This window comes from Mytilus edulis, chromosome 11 (assembly GCF_963676685.1).
Source record: "Mytilus edulis chromosome 11, xbMytEdul2.2, whole genome shotgun sequence".
NCBI classification, from domain to species: domain Eukaryota; kingdom Metazoa; phylum Mollusca; class Bivalvia; order Mytilida; family Mytilidae; genus Mytilus; species Mytilus edulis.
The window spans coordinates 12,291,680-12,304,066 of NC_092354.1; the positions used below are offsets into that span (position 1 = coordinate 12,291,680).

General features: G+C 36.7%; 1 protein-coding gene across 7 annotated transcripts in view; it reads right to left on the bottom strand.

Annotated features, from left to right (window-relative positions):
- LOC139493922 (collagen alpha chain-like) overlaps window positions 1–12,387 on the bottom strand; it is a 39,514-nt gene that overhangs the window by 1,361 nt on the left and 25,766 nt on the right. For all 7 annotated transcript variants that reach the window (XM_071282082.1, XM_071282083.1, XM_071282088.1 and 4 more), the window contains 6 exons: window positions 11,431–12,078; window positions 9,351–9,755; window positions 6,700–6,852; window positions 4,097–4,249; window positions 1,279–1,317; window positions 152–201 (listed from right to left, as the gene is read on the bottom strand). In XM_071282082.1, the coding sequence (XP_071138183.1) occupies window positions 152–201; window positions 1,279–1,317; window positions 4,097–4,249; window positions 6,700–6,852; window positions 9,351–9,755; window positions 11,431–12,078 (1,448 nt within the window). The remainder of the gene's footprint in view (window positions 1–151; window positions 202–1,278; window positions 1,318–4,096; window positions 4,250–6,699; window positions 6,853–9,350; window positions 9,756–11,430; window positions 12,079–12,387) is intronic.

The following is a 12,387-nucleotide window of genomic DNA, read 5'->3' on the forward strand; positions in this document are numbered from 1 at the left end:
ATCATCTATTCTAATTAACGGATCTTAGAGACTCAAGACGAAATATTATATCCTCCAATTTCTCAGCATTAATACGAGCGATACAACATTTATTATAGCAAAATGCAGATATGTGTGTCGATATTTTCCGGAATTAATTTCGCATACTTACTGAAGAAGCAGCAGCAGCTCCTGCATGTGTAATACCATCACGTGTATAACCTAGGGAGGTAAACAAAACAGCAGATCAATACGCGATACCAATTTGGTAAATGGCGCGCATCATCATCGTAATTAAAAGAAAATTTAAATAGTTTATAGACTGATCAAAAGATATCTAATTCTAATGCAACATCGTTTGAAACGTTCATTTTGGTTGGATAACGTCACCAATTTACATGGCATCAATTCAATTTTCACTAATGATGCTATGAAAAATACGCGCAAGCGCAGACAACTTATGACAGATTTGAAATGTATGATTTAAAGTTGTTTTCTGTCAGTTTCAATAGAAAATTGAAAACATAAACAAGAAGTGAAAGATAGGTACCAAAGGTTGAAACGTTCGATAGTTTTCAGAAATCAAACCGTTACTTGAATAGAACTTTTGAAGACGTTCTGAAAACGTACATTGCGTCAACATTAAAAAAACAATGATGCATTTTAGAACCAATTAGTACAGAAATATCGACAGCAGGTAGATGTTACCCACTTCATGGTAAGACATATTCCTTGATATCTAAGCTTAAAAAGGGAGTTCTTGTATTTGTTTTATAACTCAGTCATTTTAACATGAGAACAAACAATTAAAAAAATATAATATAAACTCAGCATAAATTTCGATGAACTTGATAGAAATAGATGTTCATAAACGAAACCAATCACGGTCAATCAAGTATCATCTAAAATACCATTAAAGTTAACTTTCCTTTTCGTTCTCATTGATAAGATTCAACTACTCTAATAATTAATTATCAAATTACGTGATATGTTGTATCCAATATGACATAATCGAACCGCGTTTTAAAGGAACCAAGTTGAACAATGACGCAAATTTAAATTTGACTTCTAAATTTCTGTCTTGACAGAAGCAGGATATAATGAGACTACATACGTATCGGTTCGTAGTATCTGTCCCGCAGTATTTATAAGTAGAAAAAGCGATTTCAAAGTGACTAGCTAAACGTACATCCACGAGTGCTAGATGTTCTATTGATCAGTGATGCTTCCTTCAACGGTTATTCTAAATGCGGTGTAATTACATTGCAAACATTTTACTGACATACGGAAATTACGTACCTACGTTCTTGAGGTTGTCAAATACTATGTGAATAGTACCTACAAATAAATAGTGTAAACAGATATGATAAACTAATATAATGTCATGTTACCATGGTGTCAATGTTAATGGACTATTTTAATATTCACCTCGAATGTGTAACACAACTGACGAGTTCGAACAAAATCTACATCTATTATCAAACTTCTAAAGCACAAGTTTGAGCTTTCTAAAAAGCTATGGATTGCTTCGCTCTTTCTGTTTTCAAGGTAGTATGTGTGCATGCATGTGATTGTTGAATTGGTATTGGAAATGTGGTATTACTGTAAGAGTGTGCGTTATGGCTTGAGCCAAAGCTATTGGTCAAACCTTACCTCTTTAAATCAAACTTTGAATTTAGAAAATTAATTACAAAACTTAGAATCAGTGACCATTTATTATTAATTGAAAAAGGAAGGCGTTTTAAAATTCCTCGCGAAGAGAGACTTTGCAAAAAATGCAAAGTACAAGATGATGAGAAACATATTTTAATTCCATTAACAGAGGAAGTAGTTCGTTTGCTAATCTCACTGATTATGACAAAGTTATATATAACCCATCAACACCAACACAAGTGAATAAACTAGGATCCTTTATAAAAAAAAAGTCAATGGATCTGAGGACAGGGGACCCTTTAATATTTACCTGAATTTGCATATATATATATATTCAGTTACTTAGTTATTGTCTTTATTTGTTTTTGTTGTTGTTATATGTCACAAACTGTAAAGTTTATATGGCAATAAAACTTTGAATTGAATTGAAAATTGAATTGAATTGAATTGAATTGAATTGTTAATGCCTCGGTCACACCTTACCGGATAGCTCGAATGTCCGTTGAACGTCTGTTAGGCGTCCGTTTTGTACGGTACTCGTCCGTTTCGTTTCTGTTTTGTATCCGTTACGAGTCCGTTACGTGTCCGTTATACATCCGTTGGAGGTCTGGAAGATAAATTCACCAACGTACTTCTACCGGACGTTTAACGGATAAAACGGATGTTAAACGAATGAAAAACGGACTTCTACCGGACGTATAACGGATAAAACGGATGATGAACGGATCTGAAACGGATAAATGCCAACTGAAAATTTCGCGTCACAAATGCTTATTATTGGTATGTCAGATTTCTTAAGGTTCGTGAATTCTTATTATTCATAATCGACCTTAGAGTAAGGGGGATTCTTCACGATCAAGCAGCTCTTATTCAGGTCAGACACTGACCTTTTGCGGTATTTTGAAGAATAAACCAAAACAGTTACAACTAAACATTTTGAATATTTATGCGATGTACATATATTATTATTGTCGCCTTTAATTTTTCCGTATATATTTTTCATCCGTTTTATCCGGTACGCTTCCGTTAGGTGTCCGTTTTATGCGGTACCCGTCCGTTGGATGTACGTTCTACATCCGTATTGTCCGGTACGTTTTCGTTTCTCGTACGTTGCATATCCGGTATGTGTGCGTTAGGCATCCGTTACACGTCCGTTTTATTCGGTCAGTACATCAACGAACTCCCAACGGATAACAATTTTGTCAACGGACAACTTTTATTTTCCTCCGTTAGTCGTCCGTTCGTGCTATCCGGTAAGGTGTGACCGAGGCTTATGCACACATGTTTTAAAATTTTTTTAATTACTTTTAAAATTTAATTTTATTATAAAAAGACACGAATCTTCAAGCCTATTGCCATAGGTGTGCCTTGAGGTGTACCTAGATTGTCTTAAGTTATAAAATACAGATAATGCATTTTTGTAAACATTGTATAGGAACATTGTTTAGAATAGCAAATCGTGCAAATTGCAAAGAAACGCAAACAATATTGAATGTATCTGTGAAATATATATTGCATAATAAAACGAACATGAACTAATGAAAGTTGATCGGAACTGAAATACGCATGGTTTATTGTCTGACATTAGATGTTTTATCCTGAGACGTGAAAAGTTTGTAGTTCTTTTTCTCATTTAAAATCAAAACCAATCATGTGATAAGTAATTAATTCAACTTGAAGATAGCAAAACACACTGGTGTCAAAGAATATACGTTGATGCAGTCTGAAAACAAATATCAACGAAAAGTTTCGAAGTAACCAACGTAATGACAAAAGAATAATAACAAAAAGTTCCGAAGTTGCATATCTAGTGGCAAACAAACACGACTTATATGTCAGGATATGTATTTCCCCTGTTTAATCAGCATGAATCTCTTGTTGAGCATTGTGCAGAAACTTTATTTGACATTTATAATCGTCCGAATATGTTGCAAAAGGGACAGAAAAAAACCCAATTAAACATAAAACGAGAAGGGTATTGCAGCGTACAAGTACCAGTGGTTTACTAAGATTAGGACAACTTTATTTGTTTACATACTTCAAACTGCTGGATCATCTGACGGAAAGGAGTGTATGCTTTGCTTTTAAGTAGCGTTCTTGTTCCTCGATCTTTAGTTTTCTCTTTTAGTGTTTTGTATATTGTTGCTGGTTTGTTTTGACTATTTTAGTTTACCACTGTGTTGCATTTCTTTCTTCAGCTTATGGACTTTGATTCCTTTTGTATTTTCTTAAATCTTATTTCTTCATCAAGACCGTTACATTTGACAATACAATAAAACATATGTGTACAATCAAACATGATACCGGTATAAAAATCATAACACGAACTGTAACTCTTATAAGACAGGAGATAACCTTACAAGACGGGAGATAACCTTATAAGGAAGAAGGGAGATAACCTTATAAGAAAGGGGGATAACCGTATACGAAGGAATATAACCTTTTTAGAAGGGAGGTAACCTACCGCTCCTTCCATCTGGTCCTTTGTCGCCACATGGACCTTTTTTGCCTGTTTTACCATCTCGACCATCCTTTCCATCTTTTCCGTTCCGTCCATTGTCTCCTCCCTCACCTTTGTCCCCTTTGTCTCCCTTTGGACCTTTGGATCCCCATGGACCTAAATACATTTACGTATCAAACAATTAATACATACGGGAGCAGTTTAATTTACGAATATAATTGTTTGTTTGCATTATTTTCTAGTGTTGTTTAATTTTCTGTATTTCTGTGTTGGTTGTATTGGATCTTTAGTCCCAAGATATGTGAAGTAGTATTGTCAATATATAGATAAGGGTCTGGTTCGGGATCCTCCATTTCTGTATTCTTTAAATTGTTTTAACATTTTTCTGTATTCTTTTTTTTTTTGTTTTTGTTTGCACTTTATTCTGCTGTTTCTGTTCATTCATCTTTTTTCTATGGTTATAGTGTATCAGATGTCACGACAATGACCTTTTTGAACTGTAGTGCACGTTCGGGTTTGTTCGAAGGTGACCGAGCAAGAAGTTTGATTTTTTTTTGTAAGAATGATAACTCGCTATATGAACTTGTCGTTTATCACACCATTCCTGTGATACGTTGTAAATGTAAGACGCCATTAAGGAGGTTTGCTAGTTCATTATTCTGGCATTTTGTCAGATTTTCGGAATCCTCTGTTTTTATCCATCATATTTTTTTTGTCCATTAACCCGCTTTTTTTCTCTTCGTATTTTCATTCCATATATTTTAATAAGCCATTTTTGAAAATCTTAAGGAATTTATTTGAATTATTCATTGTTTTTTTCAAATAGTTTCTCGATTTAGGTTCCACCAATTTATAACCATTATTTGAAATCCTTGTTATTTTGAAACTGAGTAGCGAACCTCCTTAAGGGACAACAACCCTGTGGCATATAAACCTTGTGACATGTTAACTCTGTGACATGTCGTAAATGTAAGAGGCCATTAAGTTAAAGCACGAACCCCGTGACATGTTAACCTTGTAACATGTCGTAAATGTAAGACGCCATTAAGTTAAAGCACGAACCCCGTGACATGTTAACTCAGTGACATTTCGTAAATATAAGACGCCATTAAGTTAAAGCACCAACCCTGTGACATATCGTAAATGTAAGACGCCATTAAGTTAAAGCACCAACCCTGTGACACGTCGTAAATGTAAGACGCCATTAAGTTAAAGCACGAACCCCGTTACATGTTAACTCAGTGACATTTCGTAAATATAAGACGCCATTAAGTTAAAGCACCAACCCTGTGACATATCGTAAATGTAAGACGCCATTAAGTTAAAGCACCAATCCTGTGACATATCGTAAATGTAAGACGCCATTAAGTTAAAGCACCAACCCTGTGACATGTTCACCCTGTGACATATCGTAAATGCAAGACGCTATTAACACTGTCGGCATTCCAATGGGAACAAACTGTGCCCCTCTACTCGCCGACTTGTTTCTTTATTATTATGAGGCTGACTTCATGCAGGAACTTCTTAGGAAGAAAGATAAGAAGTTAGCAATATCCTTTAACTCTACTTTCCGCTATATAGATGATGTTCTTTCACTAAACAATTCAAAATTTGGTGACTATGTGGAACGCATCTATCCAATCGAACTAGAGATAAAGGATACTACAGATACAGTTAAGTCGGCTTCATATCTTGACTTACATCTAGAAATTGACAATGAGGGTCGGTTGAAAACAAAACTTTACGACAAAAGAGATGATTTCAGCTTTCCAATTGTGAACTTTCCATTTCTAAGTAGCAACATTCCAGCAGCACCTGCATACGGGGTATATATCTCCCAATTGATACGATATTCCCGTGCTTGCATTTCCTATCATGATTTTCTTGATAGAGGTTTGCTGCTCACAAGGAAGCTATTAAACCAAGAGTTCCAATGGTGAAGTTGAAATCATCCCTTCGTAAATTTTACGGACGCCATCACGAGTTGGTTGACCGTTATGGAATAACCGTTTCACAAATGATATCGGATATGTTCCTTACGTCGTAACTACAATCCCCTTCCCTTTCATGAATATGACCTACCGAATTAGACTATTTACCGGATTTGTAATCACTTAGGCAACACGACGGGTGCCACATGTGGAGCAGGATCTGCTTACCCTTCCGGAACACCTGAGATCACCCCTAGTTTTTGGTGGGGTTCGTGTTGTTTATTCTTTAGTTTTCTATGTTGTGTCGTGTGTACTATTGTTTTTCTGTTTGTCTTTTTTATTTTTAGCCATGGCGTTGTCAGTTTGTTTTAGATTTATGAGTTTGACTGTCCCTTTGGTATCTTTCGTCCCTCTTTTAAGTTAAAGCACCAACCCTGTGACATGTTAACCCTGCGACACGTCGTAAATGTAAGACGCCATTAAGTTAAAGCACCAACCCTGTGACATATCGTAAATGTAAGACGCCATTAATGTTAAAGCACCAACCCTGTGACATGTCGTAAATGTGAGACGCCATCAAGTTAAAGCACCAACCCTGTGACATATCGTAAATGTAAGACGTCATTAAATTAAAGCAGTGTTTTGTGACATGTAAAGGTTAGTTAAAGTACTTACCTTGTGGTCCTTTGTCTCCCACGGGACCTTTGTAACCGGGTGTACCGTTTTTACCATCTATACCATCTTTGCCATTTACCCCTGGAATACCTGGTGCTCCCATTTCCCCGTTTTTTCCTGGTAAACCATTTGGACCACGGAAGCCAGGTTCGCCTGTATTGGATATTACAATTGAAAGTCTTTTTGTATCTTTTAAAATGTTCATACTATTTTTTTTTAAATATTATGTACTTTTTAGCTCACCTGGCCCAAAGGGCCAAGTGAGCTTTTCTCATCACTTGGCGTCCGTCGTCCGTCGTCGTCGTCGTCCGTCGTTAGCTTTTAGAAAGACCTCCTCCTCTGAAACTACTGGGCCAAATTAAACCAAACTTGGCCACAATCATCATTGGGGTATCTAGTTTAAAAAAATGTGTCCGGTGACCCCGCCAACCAACCAAGATGGCCGCCATGGCTAAAAATAGAACATAGGGGTAAAATGCAGTTTTTGGCTTATAACTCAAAAACCAAAGCATTTACAGAAAATCTGACATGGGGGGTAAAATTGTTTATCAGGTCCAGATTTATCTGCCCTGAAATTTTTAGATGAATCGGACAACCCGTTGTTGGGTTGCTGCCCCTGAATTAGTAATTTTAAGGAAATTTTTATGTTTTTGGTGATTATCTTGAATATTATTATAGATAGAGATAAACTGTAAACAGCAATAATGTTCAGCAAAGTAAGATTTACAAATAAGTCAACATGACCGAAATGGTCAATTGACCCCCTAAGGAGTTATTGTCCTTTATAGTCAATTTTTAACAATTTTCATAAAATTTGTAAATCTTTACTAACATTTTCCACTGAAACTACTGGGTCAAGTTCATTATGAATAGAGATAATTGTAAATTGCAAGAATGTTCAGTAAAGTAAGATGTAAAAACACATCACCATCACCAAAACACAATTTTGTCATGAATCCATCTGCTTCCTTTCTTAAATACTTAATATACTTAGGTGAGCGACACAGGCTCTTTAGAGCCTCTAGTTTTATATTTTAGCACCGATGCCTTTTTTCTTTCTTATTTTGCATTTCATATCACCCGCTCAATTGCGTTCTTCGTTTTAATAAAAAAAAAACAAAAAAAAAACAAAAAAAAAACCTATCAATTATTGATGAATTTACTGTAACGGTTATTAACTATAATATGTTCGTGTTTTTTTATGTTTGGTATACATGTATAACAGCTAACAATAGTACATAGTTTGAGCACGTGTGTCCATTTGGGCATTCTAATATAGACCGTGTCGACCAGTGCGATCTGATATACTATAGTACACGAGTTCCTTACCATCCACGATGTGTAACAATAACCGCATTGCACGATTCAAGCAAATGTGCTGTATGCCAGCCAAAAACACTTATTCGGCGAGACTTTACTGTATTGAAATCCTGTCTAAACAACACCGCTTTTCTATGTCATATCTAGAAGCATACTTTACAATACAGTAGTACATAAATAGTGTAAACTTCAGAACATTTTTGATGCATTGGTGTATGAGGAATACTTTAGACTGGGAGAAATAAACATTTTTAAAAACTAGGAATTTGATGTATTAGCAATTCATGAAAAGAAATGGATGATGGCTTGGACGATGCAGGTTTTGTCCGAAACGCTAAGGCGTTCGTAACAGAATTTCAAACTTTGATTTATTGTACATATACTGGTTATGTGTCCTGGCTGGAAGCCCCATATCCTTTCTTTTCTATAAACAGTGTTAACAGGGTCAACATGATGGCCCCAATAATATACAAGTGTGAGAAATACCAAGCTCTTAATCATCCATCACCCTGAATCTAGAAAGTTCCGAATGGATTTAACAGTAAAAATCAAAGATCAGCCAACAAAACTAAACTATAAAATGATAAAAGCCTAAACATATAACTTAGTACGACCACTGCCATGGTTTCTAGTACGTTGACATTTTAAAGAGGAGAGAAGGTTACAAGGAGGCGATATAAAATCATAAGTCTAATTGACTAAACCAACTTTACACAGAACCCAGACCACCTCTTAAAGACTAAACCATGGTCAACTTTACACAGAAAAACTAAACCATGGTCAACTTTACACAGAAAAACTAAACCATGGCCAACTTTACACAGAAAAATTAAACCATGGCCAACTGTACACAGAAAAACTAAACTATGGCCAACTTTACACAGAAAAACTAAACCATGGCCAACTTTACACAGAAAAACTAAACTATGGCCAACTTTACACAGAAAAACTAAACCATGGCCAACTGTACACAGAAAAACTAAACTATGGCCAACTTTACACAGAAAAACTAAACCATGGCCAACTTTACACAGAAAAACTAAACTATGGCCAACTTTACACAGAAAAACTAAACCATGGCCAACTTTACACAGAAAAACTCAACCATGGTCAACTTTACACAGAAAAACAATTTACAACTCGAACCAAGACCATCTCTTAAAGACCGTTGTTTGCTCGTATAAGAACAAATCAGGTATAATACTATAATCAAATTGTTCGGCATAGCTTAGTCTTGGCGACTGTCCGATTTTGTTATTAGTACTTTAATTTCTATTGTTATGCTTAAAGCGAACATTTGGTATGCTATGAAATCGTTGTATAATACTTACCTCTACTTCCAGGAACTCCGTCTTTACCTTTCTTACCAGGCCAACCATTCATTCCAGGCATACCATCTGGACCCTTCCCACCATCTTCACCTTTATTCCCTGGCTCGCCACGCATACCTCGGTTTCCCGGTTTCCCATCATCTCCGTTGTTACCGGGCATGCCTGGATCACCAGGCAAACCTTTTTCGCCGTTGTTACCTCTTGGACCTTGTAGTCCCATGTCACCCATTGGACCTTTATCGCCCAGTTCACCTTTTGCACCAGGCATTCCATCGGCGCCAGGATTTCCGGGTGTTCCATCTTTACCCGAAGAGCCTTTTTGTCCTTTTCTTCCTCTAGGACCTTCAGGCCCAGTCATACCCGGGTCTCCCATTGGTCCTTTTATACCCATATCGCCTTGTGGACCTTTCAAGAAGAATTAAAACACTCTGAAGTATTTCTTATTCAGTTCGGTGGCATTACACATGCAATTTTCACTTACATCAATTTCAACAAGCTTATATGTGAAACTCGCATGAAATCAGTTTATGTGAGATTCACGTGAATCGCATGTGAAACTTACGTGAATTTCACCTGCAAATCATATAAATTTTGCTCACGTGAATTTCACATGAATTTTTAAAATAAAGTAATTCAAATAACATCTAAATTTTCAAATTCAATTAAAATCATTAAAAACAAGTGAAACTGCGAGCTACTGCTCACTGATGATACCCCCGCCGCAAGTGGATAATATTAATAGTGTAAAAATATGCAAGTGTTCGGTAAACAGGAAGTTGTCGAGTGATGAATTTGAAAACGCATCACACGGTATAGCTGACTTATATAAATCCTGAAACCAAATTTCAGAAATCCTTGTATTGTAGTTCCTGAGAAAAATGTGACGAAAATTTTCAACTTGGCTATCATATGTAAAATCATACAAGTGTTCGGTAAACAGGAAGTTGTCGAGTGATCAATCTGAAAACGCATCACACGGTATAGCTGTATTGTAGTTCCTGAGAAAAATGCGACGAAAAAAAATATTCATGGGACGGACGGACTGACTGACGGACTGACGGACTGACGGAAGGACAGACAGAGGTAAAACAGTATACCCCCCTTTTTTAAAGCGGGGGTATACTTAATACAATTCACGTGAGTTTCATGTATAAGCTCGTTTGAGGTGAATCTCACGTGAAATGTTTCATGTGAACTTCATGCGAGATTCGTGTGAAATTCATGTGAGCAAATATTGCCTGTGTAGATAAATATAAAAATAAGAAAATATGATAGCCAACAGACCTCAATAGTTCGAGAGGCGCAGATTTTGAAATAGCGATAAAGGTCTATGGCACAACTACCATTAAAACACCAATGAACGAGGGTGTAGACAACTTTATGGGCAATTTTTCGGGCTTCATAAATTAGCAAATCCCCCTATCGTCTAGTCATAAAGGGCCTCGGTATGACAAAATATGAAACAATTCGCCTCTATACCTAATTGATAGGGATGCCGCTGGTGTTGTGTTATCCGATCTATTTCATATCATCTCCATTCTAAAAATGCATAGCCTTTTCATATGTTGCGTAGGTTAAAATGTAACTATTTCCTATATTGGTTGGACGAGAATTACATTCAGGCATATTCGTGAAAACCTCATATTTGCTTAGATCTCAGATCCCTTATGAAATGTTTACTGATTTACTTACATCTACAGCAAGTCTTTCGATTATAAAACATACAGGGATTTCATAATACAGCTAGAAAATGTGTCATATTTAAGCGACAAGTCCTATCACATTGTATATAAGAAGTGATCCCCCTTCAATTATCATATCAAATAAGGAACTTGTATCATCTGTATACCGAAGAAAAAAAACCAACATTCAAATTACAAAAATCATGAATAATAAAAGTAAATGGGGATTTTGTATCGTTTGTACTCAGAAGATACATTCAAAAGTCAATTCTAAACTAAAATACGCATATTCATGAACTGTGGAAAAAGAACACGTCGAGTTAACTTAATTGTAAAATGAGGAGGATACATAATTACAAACTAAAATGAAGGTTAATATTTATCCTTTATGCAATTACCTTTCTTGCCGTCAGTTCCTGGCATGCCATTAGGTCCTGGGTTACCCGCTGGTCCTATCAAACCGTTAGGACCCTGAAGTCCTGGAGCGCCATCAGTTCCCTTATCTCCTGGTCCTCCTTTATTACCTCTCCTTCCTTTCTGTCCTGGCATACCATGGTCACCGGGAACTCCCTTTTCTCCTGGTTCCCCTCGATTTCCAGGCATACCATTTTTCCCGTCTTTACCATTCATTCCCGGTGTTCCCATAGGTCCCTGGCCTCCCATCTCTCCTTTGTCACCTGATTCCCCTTTCATACCTCTATATCCTTTAGGTCCTCTTCCTCCGTCTTTTCCAGGTTTGCCTGGCATTCCACCCATTCCGTTAGGTCCTGGCATTCCTGGATCTCCCGATGAACCTTTGTCACCCGTTTCTCCTTTCATACCCCGATCACCTGGTCCTCCGTTCATTCCATTGTCACCTGGTTCTCCCTTTGTGCCCTGTTCGCCAGGGTTTCCTCTTCTACCGTTCTTCCCTGGTTGACCCATCGTTCCTGGATCCCCACTAGGTCCTTTGTCACCCATTTCTCCTTTATCGCCAGGTTCACCTTTTGAACCCGGTTGACCATTCATTCCTACTGGACCTCTTGGACCTCTGGCTCCCATTGGACCTGTTGAAAGGCATTGCATTATGCGTCAAGAAATAGAGAAAAATAAAAAAATCTAGATATAAAAAACTTTAAAAAAAGAACTTTGTTTTGAAAAACCATTGAAGGAATATTTATTCAATCAAAGTTTTTTGCAAAGGTGGCAATGAATACCAACTTAATCACATAAAGCACATACAAACCTAATTAACTGATGTGTGAACTATGTTGGGTCTGTCATTTGTTTTTGTTTTGCATTTGGGTGGTTGTCGCAAACCCACTTATCTTTATAGCACGAATATTCTCACTGTGACTATAATTAAAATTACTAAT